This window comes from Hemitrygon akajei, chromosome 9, assembly GCF_048418815.1.
Source record: "Hemitrygon akajei chromosome 9, sHemAka1.3, whole genome shotgun sequence".
NCBI classification, from domain to species: Eukaryota; Metazoa; Chordata; class Chondrichthyes; order Myliobatiformes; family Dasyatidae; genus Hemitrygon; species Hemitrygon akajei.
In genome coordinates this window covers 31,911,639-31,930,647 of record NC_133132.1, presented here as the reverse complement: position 1 = coordinate 31,930,647, position 19,009 = coordinate 31,911,639, and the positions used below count along the sequence as shown (strand labels likewise).

Below are 19,009 nucleotides of genomic sequence, written 5' to 3'. Positions count from 1 at the left end.
CAATTTACAATGGACAATGAATTACCCCCAGATTCCATCACCCACCAGCACACTGGGTACAATTTACAATGGACAATCGACATCTATTAACTTGCTTGTCATTGGTGTGTGTGAGAAGCCCACATGGCCACCGTCTGAACCAGTTCGGCATTGGAACTGGACTGCTGGAGATGTGAAATTCTGGCTCTACCATTTGCCCCTTGAGCTGCCCACAGTTGTGCTGTGTGAACTTTGGACACACAGCAAGCTTCCACAAACAGCAAACTGTAAAAATGCACTATGTTTGGCATCTGAGTTTTATAGGAAGAGATGTATTTGGCATATGTTTCCCTGATTTTTCTTCAGGTATTGTGATGGGCCCTTTTTTGTCCACTGGAGCTACAGGAAGCTGAGGTTCCAGATCACCAGGTTCAGGAACAGTTATTACCCATCAATTGACAGGTTTCTGATCCAGTGGAGACAATTTCACTCACCTCAACTCTGAACTGATTGCACAACCTATGGACTCACTTTCAAGGACTCTACAACTCATGTTCTCAGTATTTCTTATTTATTTATTTACTTATTTATTTGTTATTATTGTTGTTTGTTTCTTTTTTTTGTATTCACACATTTTGTCTTGTTTTGCACATTGGTTGTTTATCCATGTTTGTGAGCAGTTTTTTTATTTTTTTGTTCGATTGTGAGTGCCCACAAGAAAATTACTCTCAAGGTAGCATTTGGTGACATATACCAACTTAGATAATAAACACTGTAGTGTTCTCGCTCAGGTGTAAGAGAACGCTGAACTAAACACCGAGGTAAACCGTAGTCAATGAAAACAGGATCGCAGTAAGATTAACCGTTTACTGTTCACTCTTCCACATTAACGTATGGTGAAAACTGTTGATAAAACAATACAAAATTTGTACAGTATTTGTTTCCTTCTTGATATCACATTTACCTCGTAAATACTTGCAGAAGTAAACTACAACAACTACATTACATTAAAGTGCAGCATACAGTCAGAATCTACCTACACCATTGACTGCTTTAAATACACTTCAACACAAACTATCCGCAACTCTTTAACTAACGAAAACATAAACCTTATCAACCGTCATTACTTTTAACAGAACCAGCGTTAACATTTTAATTCAACATATCGATTATCTCATGAACTTACGGCGTTGCTTCACTATGTTTCTAATGCGTAGAAAGACAACTTTTCTTGCGCTGATCCTGCACATGTGAGCCCCCTCCTTCCCGTTTCTCCAAACCGGTATTTTCCCACAAGACGCGGCGAAACCGGATATGACGTCATTGCATGCCGCGCTATATCACAGACAACGGATTTACTTTAAACAATCCTAACTTTAACTAAAAAATGCTAACAAATGAATTACTAAAGCGAAAATATTATAAACTAAACAAATGCCATAAAGGCAACACAAACACACTTTGAGTGGTTCTCCCACGCCTCCTCATTTCTTTTGCTGAAACATCAGCCAGTTTGGTGCCACGTAAAGATAACGATAGAGATTACTTTTATTCGTCACAAGAACGCCGAACCATCAATACAGTGAAATGCATCACTTGCCGGCACAGTCCGAGGATGCGCTGGGCCAGCGTGCAAGTGTTGTCATGCTTCCAGTGCCAACATAGCCTGCGGAACCTCTCTTTACAGCACATGAGCGCGAATCCAGGCAACACATCCTGGTAAACCTCGTCTGCATCCTTCCTGCAGTGGGGTGACTTTTCAGAGACGGAATAAAGTTTGGGATAAGGGGGAATCACATCGAAATCCCAGGGAAGAAACAGAAATCTTTGGGAATTTCTTCTTGGATGAGGGAACCTTAAAACATACTTTTTCACTTTATTCATGAACAGGATGTGGACAAACCTGAATTTATTTCCATCCCTGCGATGTACATTCAGTGTGAAACATGCAGTTTTCTCTATATCTGCCCATGTGTTTGTATTGTGATCTAATATCTAACTGGGATGTTTAGTTCTTAATCAATGTAACTGTGTCATAAATAGCCTGCCTTCCAGTCTCAGGGGTCAGCAATTAGTGTGTTGTCCTGTCAATAAACCTTCTGCTTTTGGCCGTCCATCCATGTGTCTCGATGTATTGAGGAAAGATTGTGGATAAAGTCAGGACATTGGAGTCATATATTGGCTAAATTGGATAAGGGTGACAGATTTCTTTCTGTGAAGGTCTTTAACGAGTCTGAAGTGTCTTTCTTTTTAAGTTTCAACTTTACCTCTGTCAGTAATAGCTCTATTAATTGGATTTATTTAATTACTTGTATAGATTGACATTGGATTTCTGACTCAGATTAATGGTTTAGAAACTTCACTACTGCAGCACAAATACAAATCAGGAGGATACTGTACATTGCAGCTTTTTAAAACTGTAGCCAGGCCACTCCGTCAGTATCACATCCAATTGTGGTCACCTCATGAGAGGAAGGGTGCGGAGGATTTGGAGAGGGTGCAGAAGAGGTTGACCAGAATACTGTCCGGATTAGAGGGCATGAAATATAAAGAGAGTTTGGACAGACTGGGGTTGTTTTCTCTGTGGCCGCAGAGACTGAGGGGAAACCTGATAGACCTTGAGAAGCAGAGGTAGAGTAGGACAGTCTGTATCACTTTTCCCCATGGTCAAATCCTCTCCAATTAGAGAGTACGCATTAAAGCTGAGAAGGGGGGTAAGTTCAGCTTTTACAGAGAATGGCGAGTGCTTGAAATGCACTGTCAAGGGTGGTAGTGGAAGCAAATACAACAGAATTTAGGAGGCTCACGAAGGTGCAAAGTATTGACGGATACGTCCATTGTGCCGGCAGAGAGATTAGCTTCGTTAATCTTTTAATTACTAGTTTAATTAGTTCAGCACAGCGTCACAGCCCAAGGCCCATTCTTGTGCTATACTGTTCTATGTTCTAAGTCTCAGCATTCGACCTACAGTGATGTGTTTATGCAAAGAAGTTGTTTTGGTTTTGTTCTTTCTCTCTCTGCAGGAATACACCCTGGCTGTGCTGGGTGGCGTAATGTGTCACTGTGGCTTTCCTACCACGCATTTCACACTGCATGCCCCCGAGGACGAGCACCTGTGTGCCCAGAAATGCACGGGAGAGGAATACGAGCACTGCGGGAGTGCGGAGTACTACGTCGTTTATCAGACCCAAGTGCAAGGTAGGGTACAAAATCAAAGGCAGGTTTATTGTCATGTGCACAAGTATTACTCAGAGCAGCATTAGAGACACTAGGAACACATAAATTATAGAAAAGGAACTCAATTTGAACAAAAATGAATACCCATTGCATTGCAATGGCCATAGTGTTGTTATAATGAGCTGGTGATTAGGAAGGTTCAGGTTGCTTCAAGGACAGAATGGTTGAAGGGAAGAAGCTGATCCTGAACTTGCTGGGACTTCAGGCCCTCTTGCTCAATGGCAGCTGTGAGAAGATGGCATGGAGCAGATGTGGGGATCTTTGAGGATATGGTTGCCTACTTGGGGCAATGCCTCATGAGGTACTTTCAGTAGGGGAAAGGGATGTGTCTGTGATGCATTGGGCTGAGTTCACTACCCTCTGCAGCTTCTTATGATCCTCTGCATTCAAACTGCTGTGGCAGATAATAACTTGGCAAGTCTTTCACCGAAAGACATAGAGCATGACAGCACAGTACAGGGTCCTTCAGTCCATGACGTTGTGCTGACCTTCTAACCTACTCCAAGATCAATCTAGGCCTTCCCTCCCACATAGCCTCCACTTTCTATCATCCATGTGCCCAGCAGTTACCAAGTCACTGAGCATGCCAGTTACATTGGAGTTTTCCTGCCATTAGTATTGATAACTTGTTCACACACGCACGCACGCACGCACACACACACACACACACACACGCACACGCACACGCACACGCACACGCACACGCACACACACACACACAGCGCATTTCCATAGCACCTTGTACAAACTCTGTCCTTTATAGCCAATGGAGCGTTGAGTTTAGCACAGATATTGTTGTAACATAGGAAACATGGAGGGATTTATCTGCTCAATATGCCATGTCACAATGCGTAGGTTGTGTTACAAACAACAAGTGTGTGTTGTAAAAGGTGAGACCAAATGGACGGGATTGACAGGATAATGCTGTCCTGGGTGGAGAGTCTGGGCCAGAAGGTTCAGGTTTAAGATAAGACATCAGCCACTTGGGTGTGAGAGGAGAAACCTCTTCACTCAAGACGGGGTGTAAGTGTCTCTTCCGAAGAGCCGTGGATGATCAGTAGTTGAGGATATTTATGGATTGGGAGATGGACGAAGGAAACTGGGGCTACGGGATCAGGCAGGATTGTGGACAAGGTTCAACCTCAGAAATGGAGATGCTCGAATCTGGAGCAACAAAACATGCCATTAGGAAAAGTCAGAGGGACGAGCAGCATCTGTAGGGGCAAAGGAAGGGTTGACGCCCTGCACCAGGACCTGTCTCTTGTTGACAATCCCTCCCCCCACAGACGTCCGTCACTTGCTGAGATCCTTGTTTCTTGTGATCTTACTGAAAGGACAGGACTCGATGGAGCTCAGTGAATATCTGATTGTTCTTACAGATAACCGTTGCATGGATCGCCGCTTCCTGCCTGCACGCTCAAAACGCCTTGTGGCCTTGGCCAGCTTCCCGGGAGCGGGGAACACGTGGGGCCGTCACCTGATGGAGCTCACCACCGGCTACTACACGGGCAGCTATTACTTCGATGGCTCTCTCTACAACAAAGGTAGGATCCTAGCAAAAATATAGCAGCACCAGAGGCTTCGTCTGAGATGGGAGTAGAGCTTGGGTTCGAGGCCCAACAGGAGTGTGAGACTTGATGCAGAAGAAGCTTAAACCAAAATCATTGTTGGCATATGGTCACTGCTGTGCTACTAGTGATGTGATTGGTCGGCCAGGAGCTGGCATGGACTGGATGGGTTGAATGGCCTCTGTCATAGAAAGCAGCTTATCCCTGATGTCCATTGTTCCACCATTGGCAGCCGTACCTTCTGTGTTCTTGTCTTCTGGAATTCCACACCACCCCTCCACATCTCTTGCTCTCTCTCCCTCTCTCTCTCACTCTTTCTCAATCTCTGTCTCTCTCTCTCTCCTCCCTCCCTCTCTCTCCACTCTCTCTATTTCTATCTCTAGATCTTACTCCCCCCTCTCTCTGCCCTATCTCTTTCTCCCTCTCTTTCACTTTTGCTCTCTCCTGTTTCACTCTCTCCTTTTCTCTCTCTTTCTCTCTATCTCTCTCCTTGCTCTCATTTTTCCTCATCTGTGCCCCCCTCTCCTTTCCTTCCTCTCTCTCTTTCTCTTTCTCTCTCTCCTCTCAGTCTCTTTTCCCTCTCTCTCCCCCTCCCCTCCTCTCTCTCCCACTCTCTCCCCCCACACTCTCTCTCTCTCTCTCACTCACACTCACTCACTCTCTTTCTCTGCTCTCTGCCATTCTCTCAGTCCCTGTGTCTATGTTGTTTGTGGCCATTACACCATCAGCTAATTAAATTGGGCAAGGCCCATTTTGTCTCTCTCCTGCGATTTGTTGTTGTTCCAGAGTTATCGAACACTACAGACCCTTCAGCTCACCTAGTCTGTGACAAGCCATTAATCTGCCTCGTTCCATTGACCATGGCCCCCCAGACACCTCCCATCCATGTACCTATCCAAATTTCCCGTAAATGTTGATATTGACCCCTCATCAGCCATTTCCACTGGCAGCTGCCGCCACACTCTCACCACCCACGGAGAGAAGATGTTCCCCTCATGTTCCCCTTTCGCCCTTAACACATGACCTGCAGTTAAAGTTTAACCCAACCTCAGTGGAAAAACACTTGCTTGTATTTACCCTACCGATACCCCTCATAATTTTGAATACCTCTCTCAAGTCTCCCCTCATTCTCCTACACTCCAGTGAATAAAGTCCTAGCATTCAACCTTCCCCCTTAACTCAGGGCCACAAGGGATTCCAATGGGAAAGGGCTTTGTAGGAGGTAATATTGTAGGGTGAAGTACAAATGTTTGTAATCGGTGGAAAGTACATAATTCACAACCTCCAACACTGAGTTGGGGTTTCACTTTAAGAGGCTGGTCTGATGTGATGACGTTGTTAATGTAAAAAGCTTTAGCGCACTTTTATCTTTAGGTTTTGGAGTTCAATGAAATGTGTTACGGTTTTCATTAAACATAAACCAGCTCGCTTCATCGCTTGGTTTGTACAAGCTGAGGCCCAGCTCACTCAGTGAGAAATCACTACCAAAAACAATACTATGTGGTAGCATCGCTCGGCAATTCCACGGCTGCGAGAGCCGTGAGTCTGCTTGAAGGCGATAAATACCGATTGCTGAAAACTCACCTTCTACAGATATTCGGAGTCTGAGTGCACCAAACAGTTGCTCTCTTTACCTGGTCTCGGAGATGCTAGGCCTTCGGAGCTAACAGACCAGATGCTGTCTCTCCTGGGAAATCACCATCCTCGTTTTATTTTTAAAGAACCCATCTTGCAGCAAATGCCTGATACAGTTCGCACAGCCCTCGCGATTGCACCTGTGATGGACAACAGGGAGCTTGCTGAAATGGCTGATAGTCTACACTCAGCCGGGCAGCGGTGTATCGTTCCTCGTCCTTTCTCTACCTCAACAGGCCCGGAGAGCAAGTCTCCAACATAAGGACACCCTCGACTCTGAAACAGATGACACGGGGCCTGTGTTCGCTTTAGTACGAACACCAGGAAGTGCCGATCACCTTGCAGCTTCGACATCAGATGTCACCAGGGTCACCTACTGTTCATTATGGACACCCTTTCAAGGGTGACAGGGGTGCTGAAGTGAGTGTGCTGCCAGCATTGCCTATTGATGAGAAGGCAGAGTAAAGAAACCTGATTGGAGACCTCCAAAGGCGGCAGGATCCGGATTACAGGACAGGACGGGTGACACTCTGCATCACCCCCAGGTCACTGGCACTGAGGGAGCATTACACTACCGTGCCACCCTAAATTATATGAAGAAAATAATCAGGAATGTCTGTGAATTCCTGTTGCTTTAATTGAATGGATTATTTCTCTGACGTGTTAGCTTAATTGTGCAGTAAGTTTAACGTTATGGAGTTTTTGATGTCTTTCGGTCTGTACTCTGATGAGCTCAGGAGGATAAGAGAGTACCTCATTGAAACCTACTGATAGGTTGGACGTGGAGAAGGTGTTTCCATTACCAGCAGAGCTGAGGATCTGAAGCCACATTCTCAGAATACAAAGACCGTCCCTTTAGAACAGAAATGAGGAGGAATTTCTTTAGCCAGAGGATGGTGAATCTGTGGAATTCATTGCCACAGATATCCATTGGGTGTATTTAAGGCAGAGATTGTTAGGTTTTTGATTAGTAAGGGGGTTAAAGGTTATGGAGATGAGGTGAGAGGATGGGATTGAAAAAAAATCAGCCATGTTTAAATGGTGGAACTGACACAATGGGCCAAATGGCCCAACTCTACTCCTCTATCACATGGTCTTATAGAAAATCAAAAATAAACTGCAGATGCTGGAATTCTGAAGTGAACAGAAAACATGCAGGAACTGTTGGAGAGAAACAGTGGGCAGTTGGAGATTAGGACCAGCAACCCAATAACTTGTAAATTGTAGATTGGTTTGGTTTTGGCAAATGGAGTGAGGTACAGTGAAAACTTTGGTTTGCATGTCATCCACACAGATCCTTTCATCACCTCAGTACATTGAGGTCATACGAGGGAAAACAATAACAGAATGCAGGATAAAGTGTTATTGTGACAGAGAATATGTGGAGCAGGCAGACAATAGTGTCCAAAGACCATTATGAGTTTAATCAACACGTACAAACAAGCTGGATGAACTCAGCAGGTCGGACAGCATCCATTGAAAGGAGCAGTCAACGTTTCGGGCCGAGACCCTTCGTCAGGACTGAAGGAGGAGGGGGCAGCGGCCCTATAAAGAAGGTGCGGGGAGGGTGAAAAACCAATCAGAGGAAGATCAAGGGGTGGGGGAGAGGATAGGCAGGAGAGGTGAAGAAGGCATGTAAGGGGAAAGCACTATGGGTAGTAGAAGAAGGTAGAATCATGAGAGAGGTGATAGGCAGCTAGAAGAGGAGACAGAGAGAAAATTGGATCCCGGTTGCCACCCACTTCAACTCTGCTTCACATTCCCATTCGGATATGTCCATATATGGCCTCCTCTACTGCCATGATGAGGCCAAACTCAGGCTGGAGGAGCAACATCTCATATATCATCTGGGTAGCCTCCAGCTCCTTGGTATGAACATCGGATTCTCCAACTTCTGGTAATTCTCTCCCTCTCCCTTCCCCCATCCCACTTTCACTCTGCCTCCTCTTCCAGCTGCCTATCACCCCTCTCATGATTCTGTCTTCTTCTACTACCCATAGTGCTTTCCCCTTACATTCCTTCTTCACCTCTCCTGCCTATCCTCTCCCTGCTTCCCCTCCCCCCCACCCCTTGATCTTTCCTCTGATTGGTTTTTCACCCTTCCCCCACCTTCTGTATAGGGCCCCTGCCTCCTCCTTCTTTAGTCCTGACAAAGGGTCTCAACCCAAAACGTTGACTGCTCATTTCAACGGATGCTGCCCGACCTGCAGAGTTCATCTGGCTTGTTTGTATGTGTTGATTTGACCACAGCATCTGCAGTGTACTTTGTGTTTACCATTATGAGTTTGATTGTGAGGTTAAGAGTCCATCGTATTGTACTAGGGCACCTTTCAATAATCTTATAAAGATCCTCGAGCCTGGTGGTACGTCCTTACAGGGTCTTGCCTGATAGGAGAGGAGAGAAGGGAGATTGTCCAGGGTGGGTGCGGTCTTTATGCCCGCTGCTTTACCAAGGTACTGAGACATGTAGCAGAGTCCATGGAAGTGAGGCTGTTCAACGTGATTTACTGAACTCTGTTCACAATTCCCTGCAGTTTCCTGAGATTGTAAGCAGACCAGTTACCATGATGGAGCCAAGACATAAAAGTACTGAAAATTGCAAAAATAATGTAAAATAAGAAATATTGAGGGATTGTTCTTGGTTTCATGGACCATTCAGAAATCTGCTGGTTGCAGAGAAAAAGCTGTTTTAGGATTGTTGAGTGTGAGTCTTCAGGCTCCTGTCCCTCCTCCCTGATGGTAGCAATGAGAAGAGGGTATGTTCCAGATGGTGAGGGTCCGTAATAATGGATGCTGCTTTCTTGAAGCACCATCGCTTGAAGATGTCCTCAGTGGCGGGGAGGATTGGAGCTGGCTGGCGCTACAACTCTCTGCCACCTCTTGCCATCCTGGGCCTTGGTATCTCCATATTAGCCTGTGATGTAACCAGTCGAAATGTTCTCCCCCGTATGTCTATAGACATTTGCAGTCTCCTCAAACTCTGAACAGAATAGAGGCTTGTCCCGTGATGTGTTGCCCTTGCTTGCCAGGTATCTATACACTGAACAATGTAACTTCCTCAAGTTGGCAGCTGGACCTGCTCCTGATTCTGGCACAGGGGATCGCAGCCTCAGAATGGGGGAGGTCTGTATGAGCCCAGAAACTTACAACAGACAAGATTCTAGTTTATCTGTCATGGTACACCAAAACCTGCAGTGAAATCTGTCATTTGCATTGAAACCCAACACATACCAGGGTTTGCTGGGGGCAGCCGACAAGTGTCGCCATTCATTCAGATTTAGATTCAGTTTATTGTCATTTAGAAACCACAAATGCAATGCAGTTAAAAAATGAGACAACGTTCCCCCAGAATGATATCACAAAAGCATATGACAAAACAGACTACACCAGAAAATCCACGTAACATTTGGCAATCCCCAATCCAGAGTCCGGAGAGGCTGCTGCGTATTAATATCACGCTACCGTCTTAGCGCGTTCCCAGGAAAGGAGCTCCAAATCCACCAGACAAACAAGACCAAAAACTAAAGTTACAAGACCTGCACAAAACCACATAGTTACAAGATATAGTTACAACAGTGCAAACAATAGCACAATTGATTAAAAAAAAACAGACCATGGGCACAGTAAGAATAGTCCAAAGATGTTAAAGGACTATAAGTTCAAAAGAAATCACCACACAGTTTCCACAAGTCCCCAGGGTCCCGACAGACTCGCCATCCCACGCCGGCGGCAGAAGGGAATACCCCCGCTATGGACTTCCACGACACCGCCCGACTCAGCCTCGCAGACGCAGCACACAATGAAAGCTCCATCGAACCCAACCTCTCAGAATCTGATTTGCCCATAATGCTCAGCAGAACAACACAGACTACATCAAGCAACAAAGAAACAACATCAAAGATCCTCGAGTCTGGTGGCACGTCCTTACAGGGTCTTGCCTGATAGGAGAGGAAAGAAGGGAGATTGTCCAGGGTGGGTGCGGTCTTTATGCCCGCTGCTTTACCAAGGTACTGAGACATGTAGAAAGAGTCCATGGAAGTGAGGCAGTTCAACGTGACTTACTGAACTCTGTTCACAATTCCCTGCAGTTTCCTGAGATTGTGAGCAGACCAGTTACCATGATGGAGCTGGACCTGATGCTTTCTATGGTGCATCAATAAAAATTGTTCAGGGTTAAATGGGACCTGCCAGATTTCTTAAACCTCCTGAGGAAATAGAAGTACCGATAAGCTTTCTTGTCCATGGTGTCTGTGGTTGGACCAGGTCAGACTTTTGGTGAAGTAGAGATGCTGTTTGCCTTCTGATCCATGGTGATTCTGTAGCTGGGTAGGCTATTGGTGAGGTGGAGCTGCTGATAAGCTTCCTTGTGCGTGGTATCTCTGTGGTTGGACTAGGACAGACTATTGGTGAGTAGAGATACCGCTTGCTTTCTTGTGCGTGATGTCTGTGGTTGGACTAGGACAGACTATTGGTGAGTAGAGATACTGCTTGCTTTCTTGTGCGTGGTATCTCTGTGGTTGGACTAGGACAGACTATTGGTGAGTAGAGATACTGCTTGCTTTCTTGTGCGTGGTATCTCTGTGGTTGGACTAGGACAGACTATTGGTGAGTAGAGATACTGTTTGCTTTCTTGTGCGTGGTATCTCTGTGGTTCGACTAGGACAGACTATTGGTGAGTAGAGATACCGCTTGCTTTCTTGTGCGTGGTGTCTGTGGTTGGACTAGGACAGACTATTGGTGAGTAGAGATACTGCTTGCTTTCTTGTGCGTGGTATCTCTGTGGTTGGACTAGGACAGACTATTGGTGAGTAGAGATACTGCTTGCTTTCTTGTGCGTGGTGTCTGTGGTTGGACTAGGACAGACTATTGGTGAGTAGAGATACTGCTTGCTTTCTTGTGCGTGGTGTCTGTGGTTGGACTAGGACAGACTATTGGTGAGTAGAGATACTGCTTGCTTTCTTGTGCGTGGTATCTGTGGTTGGACTAGGACAGACTATTGGTGAGTAGAGATACTGCTTGCTTTCTTGTGCGTGGTATCTGTGGTTGCACTAGGACAGACTATTGGAGAGTAGAGATACTGCTTGCTTTCTTGTGCGTGGTGTCTGTGGTTGGACTAGGACAGACTTGGTGAGTAGAGATACTGCTTGCTTTCTTGTGCGTGGTGTCTGTGGTTGGACTAGGACAGACTATTGGTGAGTAGAGATAATGCTTGCTTTCTTGTGCGTGGTATCTCTGTGGTTGGACTAGGACAGACTATTGATGAGTAGAGATACTGTTTGCTTTCTTGTGCGGGGTGTCTGTGGTTGGACTAGGACAGACTATTGGTGAGTAGAGATACTGCTTGCTTTCTTGTGTGTGGTATCTGTGGTTGGACAAAGACAGACTATTGGTGAGTAGAGATACTGCTTGCTTTCTTGTGCGTGGTATCTCTGTGGTTGGACTAGGACAGACTATTGGTGAGTAGAGATACTGCTTGCTTTCTTGTGCGTGGTATCTCTGTGGTTGGACTAGGACAGACTATTAGTGAGTAGAGATACTGCTTGCTTTCTTGTGCGTGGTGTCTGTGGTTGGACTAGGACAGACTATTGGTGAGTAGAGATACTGCTTGCTTTCTTGTGCGTGGTGTCTGTGGTTGGACTGGGACAGACTATTGGTGAGTAGAGATACTGCTTGCTTTCTTGTGCGTGGTATCTCTGTGGTTGGACTAGGACAGACTATTGGTGAGTAGAGATACTGCTTGCTTTCTTGTGCGTGGTATCTCTGTGGTTGGACTAGGACAGACTATTGGTGAGTAGAGATACTGTTTGCTTTCTTGTGCGTGGTATCTCTGTGGTTGGACTAGGACAGACTATTGGTGAGTAGAGATACCGCTTGCTTTCTTGTGCGTGGTATCTCTGTGGTTGGACTAGGACAGACTATTGGTGAGTAGAGATACCGCTTGCTTTGTTGTGCGTGGTATCTCTGTGGTTGAACTAGGACAGACTATTGGTGAATAGAGATACTGTTTGCTTTCCTGTGCGTGATGTCTGTGGTTGGACTAGGACAGACTATTGGTGAGTAGAGATACTGCTTGCTTTCTTGTGCGTGGTATCTCTGTGGTTGAACTAGGACAGACTATTGGTGAATAGAGATACTGTTTGCTTTCTTGTGCGTGGTATCTCTGTGGTTGGACTAGGACAGACTATTGGTGAGTAGAGATACTGCTTGCTTTCTTGTGCGTGGTATCTCTGTGGTTGGACTAGGACAGACTATTGGTGAGTAGAGATACTGTTTGCTTTCTTGTGCGTGGTGTCTGTGGCTGGACTAGGACAGACTATTGGTGAGTAGAGATACTGCTTGCTTTATTGTGCGTGGTATCTGTGGTTGGACTAGGACAGACTATTGGTGAGTAGAGATACTGCTTGCTTTTTTGTGCGTGGTATCTCTGTGGTTGGACTAGGACAGACTATTGGTGAGTAGAGATACTGCTTGCTTTCTTGTGCGTGGTATCTCTGTGGTTGGACTAGGACAGACTATTGGTGAGTAGAGATACTGCTTGCTTTCTTGTGCGTGGTATCTGTGGTTGCACTTGGACAGACTATTGGAGAGTAGAGATACTGCTTGCTTTCTTGTGCGTGGTATCTCTGTGGTTGGACTAGGACAGACTATTGGTGAGTAGAGATACTGCTTGCTTTCTTGTGCGTGGTGTCTGTGGTTGGACTAGGACAGACTATTGGTGAGTAGAGATACCGTTTGTTTTCTTGGGCGTGGTATCTCTGTGGTTGGACTAGGACAGACTATTGGTGAGTAGAGATACCGCTTGCTTTCTTGTGCGTGGTATCTCTGTGGTTGGACTAGGACAGACTATTGGTGAGTAGAGATACTGTTTGCTTTCTTGTGCGTGGTGTCTGTGGTTGGACTAGGACAGACTATTGGTGAGTAGAGATACTGCTTGCTTTCTTGTGCGTGGTGTCTGTGGTTGGACTAGGACAGACTATTGGTGAGTAGAGATACTGCTTGCTTTCTTGTGCGTGGTGTCTGTGGTTCGACTAGGACAGACTATTGCTGAGTAGAGATACTGCTTGCTTTCTTGTGCGTGGTATCTCTGTGGTTGGACTAGGACAGACTATTGGTGAGTAGAGATACTGTTTGCTTTCTTGTGCGTGGTATCTGTGGTTGGACTAGGACAGACTATTGGTGAGTAGAGATACTGTTTGCTTTCTTGTGCGTGGTGTCTGTGGTTGGACTAGGACAGACTATTGGTGAGTAGAGATACTGCTTGCTTTCTTGTGTGTGGTATCTGTGGTAGGACTAGGACAGACTATTGGTGAGTAGAGATACTGCTTGCTTCCTTGTGCGTGGTATCTCTGTGGTTGGTCTAGGACAGACTATTGGTGAGTAGAGATACTGCTTGCTTTCTTGTGCGTGGTATCTCTGTGGTTGGACTAGGACAGACTATTGGTGAGTAGAGATACTGCTTGCTTTCTTGTGCGTGGTATCTGTGGTTGGACTAGGACAGACTATTGGTGAGTAGAGATACTGCTTGCTTTCTTGTGCGTGGTGTCTGTGGTTGGACTAGGACAGACTATTGGTGAGTAGAGATACTGCTTGCTTTCTTGTGCGTGGTATCTCTGTGGTTGGACTAGGACAGACAATTGGTGAGTAGAGATACTGCTTGCTTTCTTGTGCGTGGTATCTCTGTGGTTGGACTAGGACAGACTATTGGTGAGTAGAGATACTGCTTGCTTTCTTGTGCGTGGTATCTCTGTGGTTGGACTAGGACAGACTATTGGTTAGTAGAGATACCGCTTGCTTTCTTGTGCGTGGTATCTCTGTGGTTGGACTAGGACAGACTATTGGTGAGTAGAGATACCGCTTGCTTTCTTGTGCGTGGTATCTCTGTGGTTGGACTAGGACAGACTATTGGTGAATAGAGATACTGTTTGCTTTCTTGTGCGTGGTATCTCTGTGGTTGGACTAGGACAGACTGGTGAGTAGAGATACTGCTTGCTTTCCTGTGCGTGATGTCTGTGGTTGGACGAGGACAGATTATTGGTGAGTAGAGATACTGCTTGCTTTCTTGTGCGTGGTATCTCTGTGGTTGGACTAGGACAGACTATTGGTGAGTAGAGATACTGCTTGCTTTCTTGTGCGTGGTGTCTGTGGTTGGACTAGGACAGACTATTGGTGAGTAGAGATACTGCTTGCTTCCTTGTGCATGGTATCTCTGTGGTTGGACTAGGACAGACTATTGGTGAGTAGAGATACTGCTTGCTTTCTTGTGCGTGGTGTCTGTGGTTGGACTAGGACAGACTATTGGTGAGTAGAGATACTGCTTGCTTTCTTGTGCGTGGTATCTGTGGTTGCACTAGGACAGAATATTGGAGAGTAGAGATACTGCTTGCTTTCTTGTGCGTGGTATCTCTGTGGTTGGACTAGGACAGACTATTGGTGAGTAGAGATACTGCTTGCTTTCTTGTGCGTGGTGTCTGTGGTTGGACTAGGACAGACTATTGGTGAGTAGAGATACTGTTTGCTTTCTTGTGCGTGGTATCTCTGTGGTTGGACTAGGACAGACTATTGGTGAGTAGAGATACTGTTTGCTTTCTTGTGCGTGGTGTCTGTGGTTGGACTAGGACAGACTATTGGTGAGTAGAGATACTGCTTGCTTTCTTGTGCGTGGTATCTGTGGTTGGACTAGGACAGACTATTGGTGAGTAGAGATACTGCTTGCTTTCTTGTGCGTGGTGTCTGTGGTTGGACTAGGACAGACTATTGGTGAGTAGAGATACTGCTTGCTTTCTTGTGCGTGGTATCTCTGTGGTTGGACTAGGACAGACAATTGGTGAGTAGAGATACTGCTTGCTTTCTTGTGCGTGGTATCTCTGTGGTTGGACTAGGACAGACTATTGGTGAGTAGAGATACTGCTTGCTTTCTTGTGCGTGGTATCTCTGTGGTTGGACTAGGACAGATTATTGGTGAGTAGAGATACCGCTTGCTTTCTTGTGCGTGGTATCTCTGTGGTTGGACTAGGACAGACTATTGGTGAGTAGAGATACCGCTTGCTTTCTTGTGCGTGGTATCTCTGTGGTTGGACTAGGACAGACTATTGGTGAATAGAGATACTGTTTGCTTTCTTGTGCGTGGTATCTCTGTGGTTGGACTAGGACAGACTGGTGAGTAGAGATACTGCTTGCTTTCCTGTGCGTGATGTCTGTGGTTGGACGAGGACAGATTATTGGTGAGTAGAGATACTGCTTGCTTTCTTGTGCGTGGTATCTCTGTGGTTGGACTAGGACAGACTATTGGTGAGTAGAGATACTGCTTGCTTTCTTGTGCGTGGTGTCTGTGGTTGGACTAGGACAGACTATTGGTGAGTAGAGATACTGCTTGCTTCCTTGTGCGTGGTATCTCTGTGGTTGGACTAGGACAGACTATTGGTGAGTAGAGATACTGCTTGCTTTCTTGTGCGTGGTATCTCTGTGGTTGGTCTAGGACAGACTATTGGTGAGTAGAGATACTGCTTGCTTTCTTGTGCGTGGTATCTCTGTGGTTGGACTAGGACAGACTATTGGTGAGTAGAGATACTGTTTGCTTTCTTGTGCGTGGTGTCTGTGGTTGGACTAGGACAGACTATTGGTGAGTAGAGATACTGCTTGCTTTCTTGTGTGTGGTATCTGTGGTTGGACTAGGACAGACTATTGGTGAGTAGAGATACTGCTTGCTTTCTTGTGCGTGGTATCTGTGGTTGGACTAGGACAGACAATTGGTGAGTAGAGATACTGCTTGCTTTCTTGTGCGTGGTATCTCTGTGGTTGGACTAGGACAGACAATTGGTGAGTAGAGATACTGCTTGCTTTCTTGTGCGTGGTATCTCTGTGGTTGGACTAGGACAGACTATTGGTGAGTAGAGATACTGCTTGCTTTCTTGTGCGTGGTATCTCTGTGGTTGGTCTAGGACAGACTATTGGTGAGTAGAGATACTGCTTGCTTTCTTGTGCGTGGTATCTCTGTGGTTGGACTAGGACAGACTATTGGTGAGTAGAGATACTGTTTGCTTTCTTGTGCGTGGTGTCTGTGGTTGGACTAGGACAGACTATTGGTGAGTAGAGATACTGCTTGCTTTCTTGTGTGTGGTATCTGTGGTTGGACTAGGACAGACTATTGGTGAGTAGAGATACTGCTTGCTTTCTTGTGCGTGGTATCTCTGTGGTTGGTCTAGGACAGACTATTGGTGAGTAGAGATACTGCTTGCTTTCTTGTGCGTGGTATCTCTGTGGTTGGACTAGGACAGACTATTGGTGAGTAGAGATACTGCTTGCTTTCTTGTGCGTGGTATCTGTGGTTGGACTAGGACAGACTATTGGTGAGTAGAGATACTGCTTGCTTTCTTGTGTGTGGTATCTGTGGTTGGACTAGGACAGACAATTGGTGAGTAGAGATACTGCTTGCTTTCTTGTGCGTGGTATCTCTGTGGTTGGACTAGGACAGACTATTGGTGAGTAGAGATACTGCTTGCTTTCTTGTGCGTGGTGTCTGTGGTTGGACTAGGACAGACTATTGGTGAGTAGAGATACTGCTTGCTTTCTTGTGCGTGGTATCTCTGTGGTTGGACTAGGACAGACTATTGGTGAGTAGAGATACTGTTTGCTTTCTTGTGCGTGGTATCTCTGTGGTTGGACTAGGACAGACTATTGGTGAGTAGAGATACCGCTTGCTTTCTTGTGCGTGGTATCTCTGTGGTTGGACTAGGACAGACTATTGGTGAGTAGAGATACCGCTTGCTTTGTTGTGCGTGGTATCTCTGTGGTTGAACTAGGACAGACTATTGGTGAATAGAGATACTGTTTGCTTTCTTGTGCGTGGTGTCTGTGGTTGGACTAGGACAGACTATTGGTGAGTAGAGATACTGCTTGCTTTCTTGTGCGTGGTGTCTGTGGTTGGACTAGGACAGACTATTGGTGAGTAGAGATACTGCTTGCTTTCTTGTGCGTGGTATCTCTGTGGTTGGACTAGGACAGACTATTGGTGAGTAGAGATACTGCTTGCTTTCTTGTGCGTGGTATCTGTGGTTGGACTAGGACAGACTATTGGTGAGTAGAGATACTGTTTGCTTTCTTGTGCGTGGTGTCTGTGGCTGGACTAGGACAGACTATTGGTGAGTAGAGATACTGCTTGCTTTATTGTGCGTGGTATCTGTGGTTGGACTAGGACAGACTATTGGTGAGTAGAGATACTGCTTGCTTTCTTGTGTGTGGTATCTGTGGTTGGACTAGGACAGACAATTGGTGAGTAGAGATACTGCTTGCTTTCTTGTGCGTGGTATCTCTGTGGTTGGACTAGGACAGACTATTGGTGAGTAGAGATACTGCTTGCTTTCTTGTGCGTGGTGTCTGTGGTTGGACTAGGACAGACTATTGGTGAGTAGAGATACTGCTTGCTTTCTTGTGCGTGGTATCTCTGTGGTTGGACTAGGACAGACTATTGGTGAGTAGAGATACTGTTTGCTTTCTTGTGCGTGGTATCTCTGTGGTTGGACTAGGACAGACTATTGGTGAGTAGAGATACCGCTTGCTTTCTTGTGCGTGGTATCTCTGTGGTTGGACTAGGACAGACTATTGGTGAGTAGAGATACCGCTTGCTTTGTTGTGCGTGGTATCTCTGTGGTTGAACTAGGACAGACTATTGGTGAATAGAGATACTGTTTGCTTTCTTGTGCGTGGTGTCTGTGGTTGGACTAGGACAGACTATTGGTGAGTAGAGATACTGCTTGCTTTCTTGTGCGTGGTGTCTGTGGTTGGACTAGGACAGACTATTGGTGAGTAGAGATACTGCTTGCTTTCTTGTGCGTGGTATCTCTGTGGTTGGACTAGGACAGACTATTGGTGAGTAGAGATACTGCTTGCTTTCTTGTGCGTGGTATCTGTGGTTGGACTAGGACAGACTATTGGTGAGTAGAGATACTGTTTGCTTTCTTGTGCGTGGTGTCTGTGGCTGGACTAGGACAGACTATTGGTGAGTAGAGATACTGCTTGCTTTATTGTGCGTGGTATCTGTGGTTGGACTAGGACAGACTATTGGTGAGTAGAGATACTGCTTGCTTTTTTGTGCGTGGTATCTCTGTGGTTGGACTAGGACAGACTATTGGTGAGTAGAGATACTGCTTGCTTTCTTGTGCGTGGTATCTCTGTGGTTGGACTAGGACAGACTATTGGTGAGTAGAGATACTGCTTGCTTTCTTGTGCGTGGTATCTCTGTGGTTGGACTAGGACAGACTATTGGTGAGTAGAGATACTGCTTGCTTTCTTGTGCGTGGTATCTGTGGTTGGACTAGGACAGACTATTGGTGAGTAGAGATACTGCTTGCTTTCTTGTGCGTGGTGTCTGTGGTTGGACTAGGACAGACTATTGGTGAGTAGAGATACTGCTTGCTTTCTTGTGCGTGGTATCTCTGTGGTTGGACTAGGACAGACAATTGGTGAGTAGAGATACTGCTTGCTTTCTTGTGCGTGGTATCTCTGTGGTTGGACTAGGACAGACTATTGGTGAGTAGAGATACTGCTTGCTTTCTTGTGCGTGGTATCTCTGTGCTTGGACTAGGACAGACTAT

The 19,009-nt window shown here is 45.9% G+C and overlaps 1 protein-coding gene across 1 annotated transcript in view; it reads left to right on the top strand.

Annotated features, from left to right (window-relative positions):
- LOC140732996 (sialate:O-sulfotransferase 2-like) overlaps positions 1-19,009 on the top strand; it is a 231,740-nt gene that overhangs the window by 48,734 nt on the left and 163,997 nt on the right. Inside the window, exons 4-5 of the mRNA XM_073055736.1 lie at positions 3,003-3,177; positions 4,596-4,760. Coding sequence (XP_072911837.1) covers positions 3,003-3,177; positions 4,596-4,760 — 340 coding nt within the window. The remainder of the gene's footprint in view (positions 1-3,002; positions 3,178-4,595; positions 4,761-19,009) is intronic.